The sequence below is a fragment of the Phoca vitulina genome, unplaced genomic scaffold, assembly GCF_004348235.1.
Source record: "Phoca vitulina isolate PV1807 unplaced genomic scaffold, GSC_HSeal_1.0 scaffold21, whole genome shotgun sequence".
Lineage (NCBI taxonomy): Eukaryota > Metazoa > Chordata > Mammalia > Carnivora > Phocidae > Phoca > Phoca vitulina.
Window position 1 is genome coordinate 10121052 of NW_022589724.1, and position 24068 is coordinate 10145119.

The 24068-nt window shown below is 42.3% G+C and overlaps 1 protein-coding gene across 3 annotated transcripts in view; it reads right to left on the minus strand.

Annotated features, from left to right (window-relative positions):
• ELP1 (elongator complex protein 1) overlaps positions 1 to 24068 on the minus strand; it is a 56831-nt gene that overhangs the window by 18704 nt on the left and 14059 nt on the right. For all 3 annotated transcript variants that reach the window (XM_032418210.1, XM_032418212.1, XM_032418211.1), the window contains 20 exons: positions 23388 to 23481; positions 20821 to 21051; positions 19655 to 19825; positions 18536 to 18635; positions 16692 to 16874; positions 14362 to 14468; positions 13946 to 14049; positions 13226 to 13279; positions 13037 to 13142; positions 11645 to 11760; positions 11207 to 11280; positions 10390 to 10468; positions 10215 to 10294; positions 8684 to 8821; positions 8489 to 8574; positions 8054 to 8202; positions 6060 to 6183; positions 5056 to 5153; positions 3376 to 3577; positions 842 to 903 (listed from right to left, as the gene is read on the minus strand). In XM_032418210.1, the coding sequence (XP_032274101.1) occupies positions 842 to 903; positions 3376 to 3577; positions 5056 to 5153; positions 6060 to 6183; positions 8054 to 8202; positions 8489 to 8574; positions 8684 to 8821; positions 10215 to 10294; positions 10390 to 10468; positions 11207 to 11280; positions 11645 to 11760; positions 13037 to 13142; positions 13226 to 13279; positions 13946 to 14049; positions 14362 to 14468; positions 16692 to 16874; positions 18536 to 18635; positions 19655 to 19825; positions 20821 to 21051; positions 23388 to 23481 (2358 nt within the window). The remainder of the gene's footprint in view (positions 1 to 841; positions 904 to 3375; positions 3578 to 5055; positions 5154 to 6059; positions 6184 to 8053; positions 8203 to 8488; positions 8575 to 8683; positions 8822 to 10214; positions 10295 to 10389; positions 10469 to 11206; positions 11281 to 11644; positions 11761 to 13036; positions 13143 to 13225; positions 13280 to 13945; positions 14050 to 14361; positions 14469 to 16691; positions 16875 to 18535; positions 18636 to 19654; positions 19826 to 20820; positions 21052 to 23387; positions 23482 to 24068) is intronic.

The following is a 24068-nucleotide window of genomic DNA, read 5'->3' on the forward strand; positions in this document are numbered from 1 at the left end:
CAACTGTAAAAAACACTCTCTCATCCAAGGCTAAAACTCTACAAGGCAGTAATCCCTGGTATCAACTATGTCCTATTAGTCCATGGCCAGTGTCCGTGCATAGTTTTTGTTGTTGTTTTGTTTTTTTGTTTTTTAATTTTTAAGATTTATTTATTTTAGAGGGAAAACAAGTGGGGAAGGGGCAGAGAGAGAGAGAGAATCTCAGGCAGACTCCCCACTGAGCCCAGAGCCTGACGCAGGGCTCAAATTCACGACCTTGAGATCATGATCTGAGCCAAAATCAAGAGTTGGACACCCAACCGACTGAGTCACCCAGGCGCCCCATGTCAGTGCATAGTTTTATTATTTTCATAACAAATTCGACAATCGTATCAAAAGCTGGTAAAGGTACTCATCTTCATAATCTGCTGGAAAATTGGAACCCATCATACTGCCTGAGATAAAAGACACTTCCAACAGTAAGAATGGCTGTAAAAGCCAGAAAAGTATCTGAAGTTCAATCCCTTTGTTTTAGAATGGTCCTTTCTCACTGTTTCTACTTGGCAAGTTAACATAAAAAGCACAACTCCCCTGAGATTTAATTTAGTACCTTCTACCAAGGTCATACCACTAATGCCTATTGTGGTAGAGTTCTACCTTACAGAACGTATTGTTTAGAGAACTAATTTTTTAGAAGTTAAATTTAGATTTCTAAGGTCAGCAAGAGGGAAGATCTGCAGAGCAAATACTGTCTCTGGACTTCCTAATTACCCCAAGTTCCTTTAATTTTCATGATCGGTGAGGTACAACCGGGAAGACCTTCCTTGTTGACTGAGTGGCTGAAGGGAGGAAATGAGGTTACCTCGGCATACTGTTCCAAGACTGTGGCTGCATCACTGTGCTTCCTCTGCTCAACCAGCTTTCCTGCAAAGATAATAAACACTTGACCATAGTTGGCTTGCTAAGAACAGGATCACCAAAACTCAAGTTGAAATGGTTTTTGGAGGTACTTTTCTTTTTTTTTTTTAAGATTTATTTATTTATTTGAGAGAAAGAGCAAGCATGCATGTGGGCACACAAGTGGGAGGGGCAAAGAGAGGGGAGAGAATCTCAAGCCAACCCCACACTGAGCACAGAGCCTAACACTCGGCTCTAGCTCACAACCCTGAGACCACAACCCAAGCCCAAACCAAGAGTCAGACGCCCAACCAACTACACCACCCAGGCACCCCTGGGGGTACTTTTTAAATAAAAACCGTCCCCTACAAATTGGAGACTAAGCTCTACTGTATACGTTCAAATAGAACAGCTTTAAAACAGCATTTTCCAAAGTGTTCCCTAAGACTGTAGGATAATAAAAGGCAATACCAAAAAACCATTCTTGGGTCAAGTAAGTTTGTGAAACATTGGGCATAACAACACTCAACAGATTCCTTTGCTGATATGCTCACTAATATATCTTTATTATGTATCAAACTATATACTTTGTGAATTTCTGTCAGGAAATAGGCAGGAATACTACAGAGTCCTATCTCAAATGGCAGTTACAATCTAAATTTAGCATAGAACGTGAAATCCATGTAGAGCCAAAATTAGCCATGAAAAAAAGCTTACAAAGGCACACATATGGACAAATGACCTAGCACCTCCAGCTCATCCATTTCTTCCTCAAATAGGAAGAGACTGCTGTTCTTTGGTTGAGCACTAAGATGAAGGTAGTTGGCTTACGGGTCATGCAGTGTCTTTAAATGCTCGAATGACTCAGCAGTTGAGATAATCATGCTTTGAGAGGCACACAGAACCTGAAGTCGACTACGGGGCTGGCAGACTCATGTCTCCCATCTCATGCAAACTCCAGCGCATATGATCCCTGACAAAAGCAGGTATAATCATCTCCATAATTTCAACAGCTATCTTTCTTTTCTTGTATAAACTGCCTAAGTTAAAGTACACATGAAGTGACTCTGCCTTATAACTTTTCTCAACAATCTCTGACCACCACCTTCCCTACCGTTTTTGCTAAACATTGGGGAGAACATACAGCATGACAAGCTAAGAGTTATAAAGAATGTAAGAGAAGATAATAGACCCTAAGAACAGAGCTGGAAGGTATGAACTACCAAAACATAAGTTTCTAAAGCAGAAATAACAATGGAGCCAGAATAAATAACTAAAAGACCTAATATAGGGAATTCTCAAAAACTAAAGAGTTCACCATGGAAATGAAGAGGCCTTGTAGAAGAGCCTACAGACCTAATAACCAGAAATGCCAGAAAAAGAAAAGTGGTAACCTCACACATTTTTATGACCCAGAGAAAAAGGAAGAATGCAAATAGCTAAGGAGGACACATACATACATTTAACAGGATTTAATTTGGGATTTTTTCAGAACCGCATTTTCTTTGAAACCAAACAATATTTTTAAAACTCTTAAAACAGCAAAGGGGGTGGGTGCCTGGGTGGCTCAGTTGGTTAAGCGACTGCCTTCGGCTCAGGTCATGATCCTGGAGTCCCCAGATCAAGTCCCGCATCAGGCTCCCTGCTCGGCAGGGAGTCTGCTTCTCCCTCTGACCCTCCCCCTTCTCACGCTCTCTCTCTCTCAAATAAATAAATAAAATCTTTAAAAAAAAAAAAACAGCAAGGGGAGAACATACAAGCACAGGTGAGAGGGCAGGGCGCCTATTCACCTCTTCTCCCAGGCCGTCCTTTAGCTCTCCTTCCTCTAAGGAGTCAGACTCTGATATAGGCTTGCCTCTGGTTCAGACGATCCCTAGATCGTGACACAGCTGAACTGCCTTTGCTCTCAGAATGCGTACATGTTTGGTTTTTTCTTTCACCTCATTTCTCATAAATGCTATTACAGATCCCAACGATCTATTGTCTATACCTGAATGGCCCCACTCCAAAACTCATGTTTACCTTCTGACAGGGCACATGGCCGCACAGCTACTCTGCACTAGGATGTAAGTTTTGGCAAATGAGATGGAACACAAGGAACAGTGTAACTTCAAGGTCGTTTCCAACTTCAAGTGTTCTCCTAAGGCTCTAGTTTTTTCCCCTTCCTAAGGCCTGGAATATGGGTATGGAGAAAATCCAGCTACAACCATCCGCCTGGGATGACAGAGCCACACAACAGAAGGACTTCTCAGTCCTTACGTGAAAGATACAAGCTTTCTTTATCATGCCACCGTATTTGGGGACTCTCACTGTAGCAGTTTAACCTTTACTTAAATAAACCATTCTAAATTATCTAATTAATTTTTATTAGTGAATATGAGACGGTCTCAAGGTATGCTGTCCTAAATTTACTTGCAAAATTGCCAAAGAAAGGAAGAAACAAAAAAACCTCTGGGAGAGTCCTCCTTTTAGAGGACCTAAACCACCACCCACGTTCACCTGCCAGAGTTCTGCCGAGGCCAGCCAGCTGCTCTTTGGTCAGGTCCAGCTGGGCTGCCGTGCAGACAGCTTGCCGCCAGCTACCACTAGCCAGAAAGGCATCGAGCGCTTTCTCGTGGGCGCCACAGCGGGCCAACACAAGCCCGGCTGGCTCGAAGAGGCGCTCCCGTGTCAGGTGCTCCCCGTAAGCAATGCTGATATCCTGTGGCAAGAGGAGACGGAGGCTTGGTGAGGAAAGGCAACAGTCATTTCTTAACCTCCAGTGTAGGCTGTCTCAGCCACTACGTTTGAAAGTCTCTTGAATTACTCAGAAATATCCCGTGGTTAATCAGTGAACTCATTCCTCCACTCAAAACCGTACTGAGGATGTGCCATGTATTGACACAGCAGATCATTACTGAGTACTCTTAAGGGCAGTGGGACTCACATAGCGATGCAGAAAATAAAAACAGGCAAAATCCCAAACAATAACAAGAACCACCACCAAGTTCCTGCTCTTGTGGCGACAGGCTTACAAACACAGGAAGGCCCGTGACGTCGTGATGAAAGGAGAGCGACGGGAGTGCTATTTCAGAGGGCTGTGAGGAGAACCAGCCACGTGAAGGGTTACGGCACAGTAATCCAGGCCGAGAGCTACAGAGAGCACCGTGGCCATCCGGCAGAAATGTGTACGGAATACACAGGACGAAGTAACAAGAAGGCTGGTGTGAGTGGAGAAGAGAGCGAGCCCGGGAGAGAGGAAGAGACCGTGAAAATGAGCGCAAAGAGGCAGCCATTGGCCAAATTCTCTATCCGCAGGCTCAACATCAGGCAGGGACACAGAGCGGAACACAAGACACGGCCCCTGCCCTTAAGCGGCCTGCGGCCGGCAGGGAAAACAAATCAGTGCGGTGGCAGGTGGTTACGTGCCGTCACTGAGGTGAGAAGGGGGATCTGGGAGCTCAGGGTGGCACCTCGCCCAGGAACAGCTTTCTGGCACAGGAGACCGAGAGTTAAAAGACAAGTGGGGCTAAAGGCAGGGGCAAGGAGAGGCCTGGAAGAGGCAGCCGATGCTAAGGGAGCAGGCGGGGGCCAGAGCAGAGCCGCGGGCGAACTGCAGAGGGCAGGGAGGGTGGCGGGGATGAGCAGTGGTTAGGGGCCCAGGCTCCGGGGTCAGCCAGCCTGGGCTCCACATCCCAGGCCGGCGCTTCACACTCCAGCTCCTGAGGCAGGTTGTCTCCTCATCTGTTTACCTGATCAGGTTGTCATGAGAATCACAGAATACATTTAGCAAATATCTGGCATGTAAGAAGAACTAAATAGATGTCTGTTTAAACAAACAACCGAACTGCATCCCTTTCTTCTGAACTACATGAGAAAGATCTACATGCTTCAGGACGATCAGTCATGCGACAGCAAGGCTGGGCTGGAGCAAGGGGTGGGACAGAAGCCGGGAACCCCAGGGAGAAGCTGCGATGGTATTCATGATGAGGAATGGGGGACAACTCCCAGCTTTCCAGCCTGGGCACTTTCTTCAGAACAAGAGCAGGTCAGGGCCATTCTCCCAGATAAGAGCTCAGGACAAGGTGACTTCGTTTGAAGATAAACCTTGAGGCCAAAAATGGCATTATGGACTCGGGATCCTTCCCCCTGCCAGCTAACGCACAAAGTCAGAAGAGCCTCATTTCGCACACCACTCACCTTGTACTGCTGCGAGTCTGACGGATATAACTTCAGAGCTTCCTTATACAAGTTTTTATCTTTTACTAAGTTTAAGCATTCTGGGAAGTATTCGGGTCCTGAGGAATAAGATTCATACACACACAAGTTTAAGACTTTGGAAGCGTAATGAATTTCATTTGTACCAGTGGTCCCTACACAAAATCAACAAGGGACCTTTGTAAGACCTGCAGAATCAGAGTATCAGAATCCAGGAATTCTAATTTTAGCAAAGCACCCCAGCATATGTGAGGTATGAGAAACACAGGTTGAGATCAGAGTTCCATGTAAAAGGATGCTTTATATACTAGCCCTGATAAATGACTCTCCAACCTTCTGTCTGCTCAGCCTCCTTCATTAGAATCAGCTGGGGAGCTTATCACCTATGCAGATACCAGAGTCCCAGCCCAGCCCAGCTCAATCAGATTCTCCAAAGCAGCTTACTAACACCCAGGTAACTTCTTATCCCCATCCTAGCTCTTGGAGAGAACTGCACCTGCTGAAGCCAGAAACTCCAGCAGGGGACAGGCATGGGGTGAAGCAGAACAACGTGCACCGTGCTCGTCCTAGTCCGTCGCTACCATGTACACCTGTGTCCTTCTGGGAACTGTCGGTGCGCATGGCCACTCCCTCCAGACAAGCTACGTTTCCCTCAGGTGTTGGCAAATACCAGGGGAGAAGAGTGCATTATCAAACAATTTTCATTCTGAGATACTGAAATGAATTTACGAGGTGATTATCCTTAACCCAAAAATGATCTGCTCTATTTTTTTAAGTTAGGGAGCTCCTCCAATTCATTAAAAGTCATTTGCTTTGCCTTCAGCTTTTCAGATCATATGATAAAAGAAGGTGCACATACATAACTGTTAAAATTTTCAGGAGTGGAAACTGAAATCAGTCTATATCTAAACTAACACTTTAATTTACCCTGCCTAGCTCCAAAGAAGACCTGAAGCAGAAATAAACATACTAATCGTCACACTTACCACATTTGCTGAGGTGGCCAATGGCTTTTTCATATCGTTTCAGGTATTTGTCTATGGTGAACCGCTGATAATTGGTTTCCATTTTCTTAAGGGTATTAAGAAATGGAAGATATTCTTTGGGATCCTAAAAAAAAAACAAAAAACAAAAAACACCAATAGGAGATCTTTATTGCTTATGATTACATTTATTTATAACAATACAAATAACAATTACAACAATCAATAAACCCAAAGCTACATAATGTTTAAAATACGTACTATATTAGTATATTATACATATTGTATAAATATATAAAATGAAACAACATATAGCCAGTTGGGTGAAAATGCTTTAACGTACAGGTGTTGTTTTGAGAATAATGATAACGATCTCCTATGCAATTTCACAAGAGCCACTTATTTCAGAGGCTAATAAGGAAAACAAGGTCAATCTAGAAGATACTCAACAAATGCATCCAAGTTTCTCCAGAAGTGCATCACATGCCCTCCCTCTGCCAGTTTTTTTTCCAAAAGATTTCTTTAGAGAGAAAGAGAGAACACGCATGCACCCATGTACGTGCAAGGGGGAGGGAGAGAGAATCCCAAGCAGACTCTGTGCTGAGCGCGGAGCTGGACGTGGGGCTCGATCCCAGGACCCTGAGATCATGACCTGAGCTGGAATCAAGAGTCGGATATTTAACTGACTGAGCCACCCCGGCATCCCACCCTCCATCAAGTTTTAAAACAAAGGTAAAATTGTACTGAGTTAAAGACAAAACTCTAAGGCCCTGCCAACTAAGATTTTATTAGCACTGATTGTCTGCAGCTCTGTGCCATGCCCCGGAAATTGTTTTCTTTCTAAAGAACAGATGCTCCCTGTTCTTAATACAGTTTCACTGAGCAGACAGGATAAATACACATAAGAACAATCTAGAAAAAAAAGAAAGCCCAAAGGAAAAAATAATTAAATACTCAGGCATGTAATATAGAGAACTACAGGCCAAGGTGTTCAATCAACAAACATTTAGTAAGAATTTGCTATGTATAAAAAATACAACCAAGCCTTACCCTCAGGAGACCTACCACCTAGAAGAGGAGCTAGAATGATAGGGTAGGCACTGGGTGCAGTGGAAGCCCTATGTGGCCCACCTCATCCAGTCCCCACGTGGCGGGCAGGGAGGCAAGAATGGAGCACTGGCAAGAGGCTACCTTGGCCTCCTTTGCCTTAGACGAGTGATAATTAGCTTGGCGAATGGAGAGGTGGAGAGTGGTGAAGGGAAGCAGAAGTAGCGCTACCTGCAGAGGGAGTGTGGCGGCTGGTGGGCGGGGGGGTACAAAACCACTATAGGCTGAGCAAAAGGAACAATATCAAGAGACAAGCACAGACAGATACACAGAGACCACATCCTGGGGGCAGGGGCTCAAGCAATATGATGGCTTCTGAACTTCATCCTAGGGGCAATGGAGAGCCCATGAAGGATTTTAAGTAAAAGAATGAAGGATCAAAATTTTGTTTTTGGAAAGATCACTCTGGCAAGAGCAAGGAGAGGGATGACAGGATGAAACTAAGGCTGCAGAAACTAGACCAGATCAGGGGCGCCCAAACTTTCCAACTGCAGCATGCTAAGGTGGGACGAGAGGCCCCAAGCCTTCCTATTCTCCGTGTTCCCACTTTCCAGCCCCATAACAAGGAACTGGACGGGAATCTGAATCATTTGCTCTACTTCCTTTACAAGAGGAGAGTTCATTCACACATATGACCATAATCTTACAAATAACCAAGTAAATTGATTTCACTTGTTCCACCTGGCATTCCAAACACTTTGATCAGCCCTGAACCCTGACAAGAGATGGGGCTTAGAGGCAGGCGTCCGGGAAACGCCCAGCCCTGCCCCCAGGCCTGTACTCGCTATATTCATGTCAGCAAGACCCAGTGCTGTCGGGGACAGGGTTTCATACTGCCATGACCGCAGAAGCAAGACCCGCAAGGCCGTTAAAGTAGTGACTGCACCTACCTTCTGTGACTTCTCAGCTACCATGAGGACCAAATCAAAGTCATAGGTCCCGAGAGAATGATCATATAACTCATTAACATCTACCAGAAGCAGTAGATACTTCAGGGCCTCTTCAGCGCTCACAGCATCAGGAACAGGTGGAGTACTGCCTGTCAGTGTGTAAGAAAACAAAACACAACAAAGCCGTTTGGGGAAAACCCGACGTCTCTAGCAACACAACCAAAAAGACAAAGTAAGTGATTTTCCTGACAGAATTGGACGCCATAGGACTTCTTCTGTACATGTTTTGTAGGGCAGTGCTCAAAAAACACGGACACAGGTCTTAAAATGGCAACCCAAAAGCCCCACACTGTGTGATGGGGCCCTGATCGTGGTCGGTGAGCGCCCCAGAAGCCTGGAAGGCCGGTGACACACCGTCTGTGAACGGGTCTCTACCTTGCAGCTCGTGTACCTTCTGCAACACAATCTCCAGCTCTGGGGCTGTTTTCTTCACGTGAGAGGTGAGTATGGACAGGCAGTACCTGTGGTGGTAAGTGGAGAAGCCCAGAATGAGAAGGACGAACAAGCTGAGTAAGGACAAGAGTACACTTCGGTGACTCAAAAGATGCCAACTAATGACAGCGCACATACTTGTGGGGGTTTATGCTCTCCATGGCTGCTCTCAGAGCGTCACAGACAAGGTCTACTTTTTTCCCACCAGGATCCTTGGACAGCTGGACAGTGCTGGTAGCTGGTGGAGGATACATGGTCTTTGTAACATCCTCTTCCCTAAGAACAAGTTATTAAGAGGTCACTTACTGAACACGTGTCCCAGCTACCAAATGATGAACATATATCCAGGCAGGCTGAGGAGGGAATAAAAATGGCTTTTGGACAACAGATTCATCATATTCACATAAGGTGAAAAATGAAGAAACAAACTGAGAAATGAAAACATTTTCATATAAGACTCGTACAGTGATGTTATAGATGTTTTATTCATATTAGCCCCAAACTGGGTACAGACAGGTGTCCAACTCCAGGGGAACAAATAAACAAATTGTAGCATATCTGCACTAGGGCACACTACTGAGGGGTGAACATGAAGGAACTAGCGATACCAGTAAAAACACGGGTGAATCTCAAGGTAATATGCTGAGTGAGAGCAGCCTAACTTACACAGAAGAGTAAATACTATATGCTTCCACTTCAAGGTCAACAGGCAAAACTCATCTATGGTAAAAAACTCACAACAGTGGTTGCCTAGGAGTGGGGACAGGACTGACTGACATGAGGTTTGGAGGAACTTTCTGAGGTGAAGGAAATGTTCTCTGTCTCAATAGAGGTCTGGGTTATGCATTGGTCAGAACTCACTGAATAGTGCATTTATGATTTATGCATTTCACCACATGTGACTCTGACCCACAGAGAATGCACTCTAGTCAGCGTTCTACGAAGTGAAATACTGAGACATAAAGTGGACTGAAGGCTACAATTAACTTAAAATTTGCCTTAAAAAAGACGAATGGAGGGGCGCCTAGGTGGCTCAGATGGTTAAGTGCCTGCCTTAGGCTCAGGTCATGATCCTGGGGTCCTGGGATCGAGCCCCACGTCTGGCTCCTGGCTCGGTGGGGAGCCTGCTTCTCCCTCTCCCTCTGCCTCTGCCTCTCCCCCTGCTCATACTCTCTCTCTCTGTATCTCTGTCTCTAATGAATAAATAAAATCTTAAAAAAAAAAAAAAGATGAATGATGGATGGATAGATGGTACATCGTGACAAAGCAAATATAGGAAAATATATACTAGAGAGTCTAGATGGTGGTGCAGGATGCTAACTGGACGGCTTTTCTTATGTTTAAAATGTTTTCTTAAGTTGGAAGAAAGTCACTGCAGAAAAACATACCATTTGATTTCAATTTCCTAAGACAAATAGTCTTATATATACACCTAAAAATAGTCAATTATAATTCTAAATGACGTGTTTTCAAGTCTTAGTTTTAAATAGGCTGTTTTTAAAAAGAAGGGAAAAGGGCAAAAATCTATTACAGGTGGCATCTGAGAATTATAGTGATAAAAAAATACCAAACACAAAGTTAATTTTTCTCCTTTAGCTATTTATCTGTTTGATTTCCTAAACTAGATAAATTATGGATATGATACTCAGGAATTATTCAAAATACTTACTTCAATTCTGTGAAAAACAAATTAATATGATTTACAGAATCTATCTGTCTTACGAAGGTTTCCACATTTTCAAGAAACACCTACCCAAAAAAAAAAAGGACAAAAAATTTTAGTTCCAATCACACAGGATCAAGTCTAAGGTAAGCTAGAGTTGACATCAGATTTAGAAAGTTACCTTAGGGTTGTGGTCATGAATCAGATTGAGATTAATTCTCAGTTTCCTCATGCATTCAAATGCTTCCTTAAACATCAGTCTGTGAAGAGGCAGAGAGAATGGATGGAAAGGTCATTTTACAAAAACTAAACTCCCTGGATCCAACACCATTATTATGATGCAAACCAGTTATAATTAGATTATAGTCCAAATGCCAAACAACTACTACTGGATTTCTACTCTGAACTCACAGAATGAAAAATCAGGTACCAGATTCGCTTGCCTTCGTAAAAGACGGAACTTAGTCACCACGGCAGTCTGAGGACTATACCCCCACATACACATGACCAAAAATCATCACCGAACTTAGGTCTACTTTCTCTTTAACAAAATGCTAACAAAGACAAAGTTTCCCCAAAATAAACTGACAATGGACCATTTCCTTCACAACAGTGGCTCAGGCATTTTTGGGTCACAGGCTCCCCTGTACACCTGCCAAAAGCCTTAGGCCTTCTGCCCGAATAAATACACACAGACACAGTCTGGTGCAGTTTCCCTGGGTTCACAGAGCATCTAAAACCCATATGGATCCCCTCAGGCTAGGAAACCCTGTCTTGTATGATGCGTTTCATGATTCTTTCTACTAAGAATATTTACCAGACTAGGTAATTATTAAAATCAAAGTGTAGGAGGAAAAAAAGCCTCTGAGAATCTGATTGAAGACATGTGTAATAGAGGTTTTCCGTACTTCTAAGTTTTAAAAACTTTAATAGAATACTTACTATCTTCACATATAAGTCATAACAACAAGCAAACTAGTCATATACATGGTTCTTACTTGTCCAGCCACTTCCGAATCTGAGCTAAAACCAGAGCTTGATGATGAACAACTTCTAAGTTTCCCCTTGGCATCTTAAATAAATCAGAACAATGTTTTTAATTAAATAGAAAAAATTTAAATACCCAGGATACACAACTTCACCTAACTCAACTCTTCATAGAGAACTACCACGATCCTGTAAAATGAGCACACTTCCAGCAGAATCTGGCTGTGCTCAGTATTTATTTTGATTTCCCAGAGAAGCTGCCCTTCCAGCCTTGCTGGGCACAGCCTGTATGAGCACTCCTTTGTATAAAGCTAATGGAGAACCTAGCAAGGAATGGCTTATAATAAACTGCTACAAATGATAAGAAGGCCTAAAATACAATCCGCAAGAATTGTTTTGTATTGACAGCCTAACGACAGTCAGAAACATAGCCTGAAAAATCAGCTTACCTGTAATATAAGCTTTGTGTCCTGGGGCACAACGGTGACAATACGTGAACCCCTCTCCACCTTCCGCAGAGACTCCCCTTTAGACAGATGGCTGATGCTCAGACCTGCATGTAATGCTAAAGACACCACTGGCTAAGCCATAAGAATCACTGTCATGATAAGACACTTGCCATTAACTGAGGTCAAAACTGAACATATGATCCAAAATAGAAGAAAGCAGGGTCGCCTGGGTGGCTCAGTCGGTTAAGCGTCTGCCTTCAGCTCAGGTCATGATCCCAAGGTCCTGGGATCGAGCCCCGCATGAGGCTCCCTGCTCAGCGGGGAGCCTGCTTCTCCCTCTCCCTTTGCCCCTCCCCTCCGCTTGTGCTCTCTCTCTCCAATAAATCAAATCTTAAAAAAAAAAAATTAAAACAAAACAAAATAGAAGAAAGCAATTAACAATGACACCCCTTTGTTCTCCCACTCAACCTTAAGACTAGTAATCTTTCTCATCCCTAGAACTTGCCCTCTCTCACAGAGCCCATGCATATTCACATATATAGCTTCTCAACTGATTCAGAAAACACAGGGAGGACGCAGTGTCTCTACTTCTTAGCACTATCAGTACAGTATAATCACATCAGTGAAAGATTCCCAGTTTCCACGTTAGAAGCAAAGATAGTAACTGGAGTTTTCTAGAATAAGGAACACACACACACACACACACACACACACACACACACACACACACAGTGGGGGGAGGGGACACGTGGAATTGAAGGAGAAATGGACACAGTTTCCTATAAACCACAAGATGGAGTCTTTCAGATCTACAATGGAGTGTGGTCACAGTGAGCAAAGGAAGATTACAAAGAAGTTAGAGCCAGTTTGTATCTGCATGGTAACCCAAGGGAAAATACTGCATTGTTACATAATCCTGAAAAATTCTGTTGCGTTTCACAATGTTCTGCTCCAGGAAGGACATTGTCTGGAAGTCTTTGCTAACTCGTGAAAAGAACATTGAACTGAGATATTGTGTTGTGATTAGGCGCTAAGTACATGAACTCTAAAGGATTTCTTTCTTTTTTTTTTTTTTAAAGATTTTATTTATTTGACAGAGAGCACAAGCAGGGGGAGCGGGAGAGGGAGAAGCAGGCTCCCCATTGAGCAGGGAGCCCGATGGGGGCTCGATCCCAGGACTCTGGGATCATGACCTGAGCTGAAGGCATCACAACCTGAGCTGAAGGCAGACGCTTAACCGACTGAGCTACCCAGGCACCCCTAAAAGCTTTCTCATAATCTAGGACTCTATGATAAAAAGCCAAAGGAGGTGGTGAACTTTAAAGTCATCAAGACTTCAAAGGACAAAAGATAATAGAAGAGGGACTATTTTCTACTATACTGAACACTTACTGTTAAATGAAGCATCTCTCAAGCAAAAACACTGGCAGGTATGGGAATGGGTTGTCAACAACAAAAATTCACCATATACTGCAAATGATGTAATATTCGAAGCAACCTACAACAAGGCAAAGGGGAAAGTTAGCTTTATTACTTGGAGGCAACACTGAAAAGTATCCTGCCCAAAACAAGCCTTGTTACCTCAGTGTCATTGATGAAAAAACGACACCTGTCGCTCAGACCAAGGACACATTCCTGCAAAGAAACAAAACTGAAATTACAAACAATTCTAACCAAACTGGTCAAACCTAATTTTTCTATCACATAGTTCTACTGCCCTGTGGTTTCATATCTAAGTCCATGTCAAGACTGAATACAGACACCCATCCTCATAGCTACCATCCTCTCAGTAGCCAAACACCTCAACACTCTTCCACCACACCCTGTTCATTTCCTTCATTCTATCAGAGGGGATCATCATATCTATATTAAGAGCAGGGATTAGTCAGCTCTTTTGTTCTGTAACTGCTGTATCTTACCACCCACCACAATTACAGACATTCCAATATTTGATGAATGGCAACCTCCTGAACACTATTTTTGAGATTACATTTTTGCTGTCCCCAAATGGTATTTAAATAAAACTGATGATCTGTACAACGTGGACTAAAAGTCTGCCAACTGCATTTTTCTATCTTTTAATTTATACCTCCAAGGAAAGGAATCAACTAACTACTACATACATGCCGGACAATCTCTTAATCCCACTTCATTGATGAAGAACTGAGGCTCCGAAATTTCTCACTGTTGCCCTGAGATTAAGTGGAGACTCAAGTCTACCTCCAAAGCCCATATTTTTTTACCTAATGCCAGCAATTCCTGGGCCACTGTTCTAAGTGGTAAAGTCTCCTGTTCACTGACCTCTCCTCCAATCATGGCCAATTCAGTCTGTGTGCATGCATAAGGAAACCGAACAGGAAATCCACTGGGGTTCTTCCATGGTTCAACAGCCAGAGAGGGTGACTCTGCAGGATTGGCAGATGAGGTTTACAAAAAGCTGGTATGCTCACTGTAAAACACTGTCACATCAATACTTGCTGAGACACTTAACATGCAATTGGGATCACTTTCCAAATATATTTTGGAAACTCATTAAAACACTCTGGTCCATTACAGAATACACCTGCCAATTCCACTCTACAGCTTAGGGTTTTCCAGGACAGTTAAAAGACCTAACTGTCAATGTAGCATTGACAAGAAACTCTTAAGTACACATCCTCAAGAATTAAACATTTATGTAAGTCATAAACATGCTTTCCGAAAATTCTGATACTCACCCCAAAAGTACTTAAGTATCTGGCCACCAGCCAGCTGCAATGCTACTGACTTGGTCTTGGAATTGCAACACAGACTGATTATGACTCCATCCACTGTCACAGATGAACTGACAAAATTAAAAAAAGAAAAGTAGTAACATTTCACTGATTTTGCAGAAACAGGTAAAGAAATAAACAATTTCCCTTTGGGCTGCACTGCCTATTTCAATACAATATATACATACTACATACATACACATGCACGCACACACACATATACACACTGATAAATATTTCCAGCAGAAGGCCAAAGTAATGACCTGTCACATGACAATGTTTTCCATAATGCCAATAAGCTAGGTGTCTAAGCTGTGAGGTCATCACTCGCATTCTGGCAGCAACTTAATACAACTTATAACAACTTATTGCCTTCATTAGACATGCATGGTATCATTTCTGTCTCCCTAAAATATATACTGCAGTAAATAAAGCAGTGAGTCTGCAGGAAAGTGAGCATACTCAGTATCTCTTACTGCTATCATATTCATTCATGGAAATCTGTGGGTCTTCATTAATTGAGAAGAGGGGAATCTGTTACTGTCATATTTTTTCCTGTGTCAATGAATAGAGTAGACGTGTCTTAAAAGAAGTGGAAGAGGTAGCAATAAAAGCAAATGTTGCCAATGCTAGTATTTATTCAAAGAGTTTCTAGCCAATACACAAAAAACTCAAAATGCCCCAAATTTTGTGAGGATAAATGATCTGCGAATAGGTTAAGAGAACAGACTCCAGAGTGAGACTGGCTGGGACTGGATCGAGGCTCTACCTGCATGATGCCAGGCAAGTTACTGAACTGCTCTGTGCCTTAGTGGTCTCAGCTATAACACAAGAACGCTAATAATACATACTTCAAAGAGGCAGCGTGAGAAAGAAGTGAGTTACCATAGAGAAAGCATTGAAAAGAGTACCTTTTACAAAACTTAAACTGTAATAAATGTAAGGTATTAAAAGCTATAAGCTGACTGAGGGACTTTATATTCCCTAAAGACATTAATATTTTATATGAACAAAACAGCCTTTTTTTGAGAAACAAAAGTCAAAGCAGAAATGTATTTTAAATGACTTCTCATTTCCTTTACAGCAAGTGAGATGATCTAGCCTTTTTTCCTGCAAGCTGATGGTAAAGAATTTCAAATTCGGAGAAGCAGAAATGTGTACAATTTAGGTATTTCTAATGTAAATTGCTCTGCTTTTTTAATTAAGTTTTTATTTTATTTCTAGTGTAGGTATCAGTGTTGTATTAGTTTCAGGTGTATAACAGAGTGATTCAGAACTTCCAGACATCAGCCAGGGCTCATCATGACAAGTGCACTCTTTAATCCCCATCACCTGTTTCACCCATCCTCACCCCTCCATTCGCTCTGCTTTTTAAAAGCAAGCTCCTGGTTAACTGAGTGTTGCATATAGCTAGAACATCTCCTGTAACCATCTGGATATTCACAAAAGCTTTGTAAAAACATGAAGCACTATGAGTCAAAGATTAGGAGTTAACAACTACACTAGAATATGTTTTGTGTACACAATGAAGAAAAGTTACTAATTTTGCAGCAAGGGTTTTCAGAATTGAAATCTAACTAGGAAACCCTTACTACAAATGAGTGTGAGGATTAATATCAGCTTACGTTTAATGTGCCAAGTTTTGACATCGGAAGTCTGAGGATTTCTCAGAGCTGTCCACGCAATGCCATCTACCGCACAATGGGGCTTGAGTTAGAGACACTACAGAAAACAGCATCCATTATCTGATACCTGTGACAAACATGCAGTCTGGAATCAAAGCAAAACTCAGGGCCAGGGAGCAGTGAAATTTTAGCAAAGAGAAACAGAGACGACTGTCTAGTAGTACATGTAGTCAAGCGCCAAACAGAACATAGAGAAGCCAAAAGCGGCATTTTGAAGTCACCACATCCAATGAAATGCACGTACACAGACCTTATCATTAATTTTAGTAACTAACAAGGGTGACCACAGTGGCTAATTCTCTTGGGCTAACAGTTACCCTGCTGGAATGTAAGTATATGCTGAATTAAAAATTGTAACACATCTTCAAAATGTTTTGCCCCATCTATTAGTATTTGTCCTATGTTCCACCACTTCTTGATGCATTTTTAGGTTTGTATTTTGACGTGACTCAAAACTACACTTAACGCTCTTGCTAAGTGTGTTTAACAAAGCAGCTACTGCCCTCAACCTTGCTCAGTAGAAGTCAAAAGAGTCCCATACCCAGAAAAGACAAAAGTGTAATTCAATCGGCTTATGAGCACACGGAATGCAGGGAAGCGTCGCAATACCTAATATTGAGCTGTCCGTGCTCGTCATCCGTCTCAGAAGGGGCCACAGTCAGATGGTGAATGACAGACTGTGCGCTGGACTGACTGTGACTTACAGCCAGGAAAACATCTTCCTGAATCCAGGTGAAAAGGCTGAGCTTCAGTGGGTTTACTTCTTGACCTTCACCATTCTCAAACTGAATTCTGTTTTAAATATTGAAGAATATCCAAGACATGAATAAAGCCCTAATATCACTGAGATTTTCTTAAATGAAGAATGAACCACCTTGTATAGAGTCAGTTCCTAATTATTTGGAGGGACAAAACCTAAGGTAATGCCAGAATGTTCTTCTATTTAATATTTAGGTTTCTTATATTCTGAGATCTTTAGATTTGAAGGGAACACTTCAGGAAACTGACTACACAAGAAAATCACTTGCCCCAGGCCCTACAGTAACAAACCCCAGAGGTTTTCCACTGTCACCACTTATCAGCATTCAAACCAGGCTCCAGCAGATATGTGGGTCTTGGCAGAGTGGGTCATTTTTAAGCATTTCACATGAAAATGACTAATTAGCTTCAGAGACGGTTTCTTTGGCCTCTAACACCTGCCTCCTGTAGCATTAACACATCAGGGGACAGCATGTTTTTGCCAACTCAGGCAGGAACCCACAATGGCTACTTCTCCTGCCTTTTAGCTTACGTGGCAAATCCTCCGCACGCACTGAAGAAGCTGTGTCACTACCCTCATCTTCCTACTCGAACAGCTCTCCCTGGTCTCAGCCCCTCCACTGCGTTCTTCCCCACATCGGGGCATTCCCCCCTCTGGTTCCCACTGACACGTTCTGGCAACCACAGCCAACACTCCCAGTCCGTCTCTGCCAGTCCTAACCTGATCTCTTCTTCAAAGATCAAGATAGGTATTCATGTCCTTCATGAAATCTCCTAAATGACTGGGAGCTATACTTCTCTCAATTTTTTAAAAATCAAATTATATACTAAATTGCTTCACGCTTCCTAGTTTGCCTTAAGTCTGTCCTCTAGTGGGTTCAATTCTGTGAAATGAAATAACCCACATAAATGTTCTTTGAAAACGGCTAAGCATTATACAGACAGCCCCCAAATCATACACAGGTTAAAAACTTATACACGTTCATTGAACATAGTGCATATATTTAAGAAACATATTACTTATGAAATTGTTATTTTAGTCAGTTTACTGTCCCTATTAACTTATAAATAAATACTCTCAGGAGGCAGAGTTCAATAATTACGAACATGTGCTTATCAAGTAGAATAGAATCAAATCCTGGATTCTCACAGAAACGGTATTAGTATTAATAATTAGCTTCAGGGTCATTTTACAATACTTATCACGTGCCTGAGGTACTCATTTATACCCAACCGTTTATAATATCCTTTCAATGGGACAACACATTCTGATTTCCAACCTGAGAGACTCAAAACGCAGCAACCTAAAGTTGTGGAGTGTGGATGCGACAAAGACAGAGACTGCATTCAGTCAGCCATATGTGAACAACACAGACCCCTCATGTACGTAAGCAAACGCAGCTTGGTCCTCTCATCCTCATCTCCACCTTTCCCACGTGGTCTTTCCTGGGGAACCAAGGGCTGTTGGAGGAAATGGGTTCTAAGCCAGCTACCAGCCTGGCTCCACGGCCACCCACCAGCACATGGCATTCAGATGTACCGGTAACTGACTTCCCCAGCAGCCTGAAAAACCTGGGCCAGGCACTGCATCTACTCCTTGTCCCACCCAGCAACAGGCACAGAACAGGAAGAGCTGGCTGAATTTAGGCCTCAATGCTGTTCCTGGAGGCCCAAGGTAATCAAGAACAACCTACTTGTATCTCTTTTCCAGATGAGGTGTTCTAAGAGAAACTTTAAATCCATTTCCACCTACAGCTCCCAGCTTCACTGTAGGGTCCACACTTGGACTATCACCTAGAACACAAAAATGCAGTTACTATCATAGTAAACTACACACATTTTCCCTGATACTAAGGGTACTGAATTCTGCATTCAGCGGGTTCTAGAAGGTAATCCACTTTAGATATAAAGCAATCAGAAACAACCACATCTCAACCTCTTTCTTAAATCTCTGTCTGCCTTTCAGGCTGAGAATTCAGGACGATTTGAAAACAAGGCTGCCAGTATCATGTGCCAGTATATTTACAACATGTTCATAGAACTCACAAATAAAAACACATTTCAGCTTCTCCTGGACATCAGGAAAGCAACCAGCAACTGACAGAAATGGGACAGTGGAAGGACAACTGGATTAGAAGCTAGAACACCTAAGCTGAGATCCTCGTCCATTCTTGTTTAAGCAAACTGCAAACACCCTGGCATTCTCTTCCTTCGTCTACAGAACAGAAAAACACCAGATCTGATGCCGCTCCTAGGAAAGCTGTGAGATCAACTGGAAATATGTGCAAAGGCAATGAGAACTGTAAACCACGTTAAAGACCCAGTAAGATACTATGCTACTGGGGCGCCTGGGTGGCTCAGTCATTAAGCGTCTGCCTTCAGCTCAGGTCATGACCTCAGGGTCCTAGGATTGAGTCCCGCATCGGGCTCCTGGCTCAGCGGGAAGCCTGCTTCTCCCTCTCCCCCTGCTTGTGTTTCCTCTCTCGCTGTGTCTCTCTCTGTCAAAAGATAAATAAAATTTAAAAAAAAAAAAAAAGATACTATGCTACTTCCAGGGTGAATGTTATTCTTAAATCACTGACACTTTAAGTTTAATAAGCAAAAGGAATTGCTCTTATGAGCCACAGTGGGATTAGACCCCCTCCCATCCCCCAAAATCCCACAAATCAATTATATATCATCATGATAATGATATTAATTACAAACTTCAAAGTTTTTAGAAACACTGGAGCTAAGGCAATACCACACTATCATTTGATTTTGTGCAGGAGGGACTTGGTTCAGAACATCCTGAACCAAGTTTTTGAACATACCACATTTATAAACAGAAATCTGGTTACTGGCGTCTAGGACTGCAAGGTCATTACTCTTTTGGGGGTGTGCAGAGAACATGACTTGATTTGCAGGGTGTGGGAGCAGCAGTCGATAGGTGCACATGGGAGGTGGAACCACACTCTGTCGGAAGACTGTCACCAATACCCTGTCTGCGTAGGAGAGGGAGAGAGGAGATTAGACACATGGATGCTTAATTTGTAAAATGAAGCATCTGACAGCACAGTACCACTAACTAATAATGGGGGTAGAAAATATACAGCAATTCCTAAAAATGTTTGGTGGTTTTTTATTATAAATAAGCTTAAACACAATATATAGGGAAAATTGTCAGGGCTCTGTATCTGGCTACTGTCACCTCCAGGCCCAGAGCAGTCCAACTCCTGCGAACAAGGGCAACAAGGCCAAGGGTTCTAGCTTGAAACCAAGGCCAGCAACCAAGTCAGACTGAACCAAGGGAATGATTCCCTTGAAAATCATTAAACCACATCCCTATGCATGTTTTTAGTAATAAGACATATCTGATTAAGTCCTCTGGACAGAACATATGATTGTAAAATCAGTATTAGGACTACTACACAGAACAAAACTATAAACAAGTTTTTCTTTATGTTACCAGCATTAAGTAAACTGTCTTTTCAGATGACTATTTCTTGTCCCAATTCCCTCCCCCTCATCAAACAAAAACACCAACCAATCCTCACACTAGACAGATGTCTGTGACTTGAACATATTGGAAAGATTATATAAATAACAAGTATTATATCAAAAAGCAAAGCAACCTAGTTGGGGGTGTGCAAGGGTCAATGTAAATCTACCGCAAGGCAAAAAGGTAAGGCTAGCAAGACACTGCTATCTTCTTCCATACCTGGGGTCAAAATTTCCAACGTCTTCAAAGGCCACACAAGTAAATTCGTGAAGACTATGGATGGAATTGGGGTGGGCAGGGGTAGGGGTGAGGAGGAAGGACTATGGTTCTCAGGAGTACATGCCCCACTAAGGGCATCCCCATCCACTCAAAACAAAACAGGAAATAAGTAAAAATAAACGAAACCACCAACGCACACACAAATCAAAATTCCCCAGTTTTAGTCAAACCACCACATCCGCAGGCACAGGCTCACGGACACGCTTCCCAGCTCCTTACTTCCATCAACGACAGCCACGTTTGCCAGGTCACTGGAACTCTCCCCCGAGCTCCGGTCAGTCGTCCAGCGCCAGTCGTAGCAGAGGTAATGCCAGCCCTGACAGAGAACATGCAGCCGGGACGGGGTCACCAGGTCCCACATCAGAGACACGAGCTTGCTCTTCCCACAGGTGCTGAAGGGCAGACTCTGCTTGAGATACCAGTGATAGTTGCCCACAGTCCAGAGCTGCACTGCAAGGGGAAACGCAAGGAGGGCCGTCAGAGGCCAGATGACCAGACTTCCCATCACCTGCTGCACGGGGATGGGGGCAATTGTTTCTTTTTCAAACGACCCTTCCTGCTCAAACTCTTCATCCAAATAATAATATTAACAATAATATTAGTCAAGAAGTAGTTTTCCATGGGGATGAACAAAGGCCAGAAGCACACATGTTCAGGTTGTCTCTACTTTCAAACTTTAGGATCATGAGGACTGAAAATTACCAGGACAACAGTGCTTTAGTGAGTTGTTTTTTCAGAAAGATTTAGAAAGAAGAAAATTAGGCAATTAGATTAAAAGTATTAAAACACTCAATCCGAGAGCACGAGATTAGCATCACTATGCTGTATTAGGCTTAAGACGCTGATTCTTTTCCCCCAGGAGCTTTCCCTACCGTTCTGTCCCAGGCCATCTGGTATTAAGCATGACTCAGCTCTCCAAGGAAAATCACTACTTATCCTGTATCAGCAACTGTCCCTTCCAACATCTGTTAAAAGAATAAGACCTAATCCTGGGGCGGGGAGGAAATGGGGGAGATGTTGGTCAAGGAGCACAGACTTTGAGTGCAAGTTCCGGGGATCTGATAAACAGCATGGTGACTACAGTTAACAACCTGTATGGTGCACTTGAAAGTTGCTACGAGAGTAGGTCTTAAATGTTCTCACCATATTAACCAAACTGAGAATTATGTGAAGTGAAGGATATTAACCAACTTTACTGTGGTAAACATGTCACAATATACACGTGTATCAAATCATCCCAGTGTACGTCTTAAGCTTACGTAGTGTTGTAGCTCAATAAAGCTGGGGGAAAAAGACCTAATCGTGTAGAAACCAACCTTTATTAGAACACTTCTACCTAGCTGTAAGTTGCTAGGTTAGACCACGTACTCATGCTCTGTGAGGACAAACGATGGGGCTGTTCTTGCACCACACTTTTATCCCAAGCATATCACAGTGCCAGCCCCTGCCACCCTGCCTAATCAGAGGTTCGCTCCTCTGGCTGCACGTTAACAATCACCTGGGAGCTTTTTTATTTTTTTAATTCAGCACTGATGTATAGTCCCCATTCTAACACGCTGAATCCAACTCTGAAATGAGGCCTGGATGGCATTTTTTTCTTAAAGGCACAGCCAGCGTTGAGAAGGATTGTGTCATGAATGAATAAATAAACGAACTTCTAAATAACATTTCAATTAAAGAAAAAGTTCTATTGATTAAAAAGTTTGAAAGCCACTTAAAAAATAACCAAGTGAAAAGATTTAACAAAAATGTTCAGTGCATTGCTGTTGATACGAAAAATTATAAAATTTTAAGTGCCTAACAGCATGAGATTTAATAAGCTGTGGCACAAATGAGTATTATATAGCAATTTAAAATGATGCCTATGGGTACCTGAAATGGAAACATGTCTATGACGTTATAAATCTACCTGTATCACATACTTAACAAAACTGAGATCATAGCCATACTGTTTTATACACATAAAAGCTGGAAGACAAGAAAATTTTAACAGTGCTCATTACTGAGCAACAGAGTTATGGAAAAACTTTTGTTTCTTCTCACCTTTACTTCCTAATATTTTCACAGACTACACATACACTGGAAAATACATATTTACAATCTGATCTACAATAAAAAGGTATAGAGAAGATTCTTACTTGTAGCTAATGCCGTTTCTCTTTCACTGCTAGTTTTCCTGTGTCTAGCACTTTAACTTCCCGTAGTAACACCATCCATGCACAGGAAGCACTGATGACTTGTGATGGTTAGTTTTATGTCAACTAGGCTAGGCTATGAGGTCCAGCTATTTAAACAGACACTAGTCTAGATACTGCTGGAAGGTATTTTGTAGATGTGATTACCCTTCACAATCACTTAACTTTAAATACAGAAGATTATCCTCCATAATGTGGGTGGGTCTCATGCAAAGAGCTTGTGGCCTTAAGAGCAAAAACTGAGGTTTCCCAGAGAAGGAATTCCTCAAGAATGTAACACAGAACCCGCCTGAGTTTCCAGACTGCAGGCCTGTCCTTACAGATTTAAGACTCAAGACTGCAACATCAACTCTTAACTGAATTTCCCACCTGCCAGCCTGCCCTGATTCTATTTGTCTAGAGAACCCTGACTGATACATGACTAAACTCCATAAATAATCAAAACCAAACCACTCCCTCACCTCCACCTGTCCCCTTAGTTATCTCTGATTCTACTATAGGACAACGTAGAGGAAGAAAGGCAACTTCACAGCCTACTACTTTCAACTACATTTTATGTGGCATAAGGCTGAGACACCAGCGCAGTCTTACCATAGGTTTTTAGAGTGCAATTTTCTTCCCTCTGAAGGTCTTCCAGCCAAACTGCAAGCACAGTGGAATCTGCATTCCAGAGCAGGCCATTTACCTAGGAAGGAAAAAAGACGTGTCACTGGCTTTTACCTATGTATATACTTCAAAATCTTTACAAGAGCTGAGTTCCCCGCTCTCATAAACCAAATAATCCACTACTTGAGCTGATCCCAGGCTATAAATTATCAACTTATGGAATCATTAAACAAATCTAGGTAATTTGTCATTATATGTAGGAGATGTTTAAAAAATGCATTATGCTTAAAAATTTAAGACTTAACCAAATACAAGTTGACATTTTTAGACAATCAAGGAAATGTGAACATGGACTAGGTATTAGATAATACTAAGGAATTACTAATAATCTTGTAAGGTGTGATAATGGATTTGTGTATTATAAAGAAAAATATTTCCTTACATGTTAGAAATGAGTATTAAAAATACAATTTCTAAAATTAAAACCCCAGGAAACAAAACCATGTGCATGTGTTTAGGTTAGAAAGTGGTGACTGGGTGAAAACTCTACAAAATGTTGGCATCTGTTGAAAGTGAGTAAAAAGGACATGGGCGTTCATTAAACTCTTCTCTCAACTTTTAGCTTCAAGTTTTAATTTACATGTAACATAATTTTAAATTATGTGT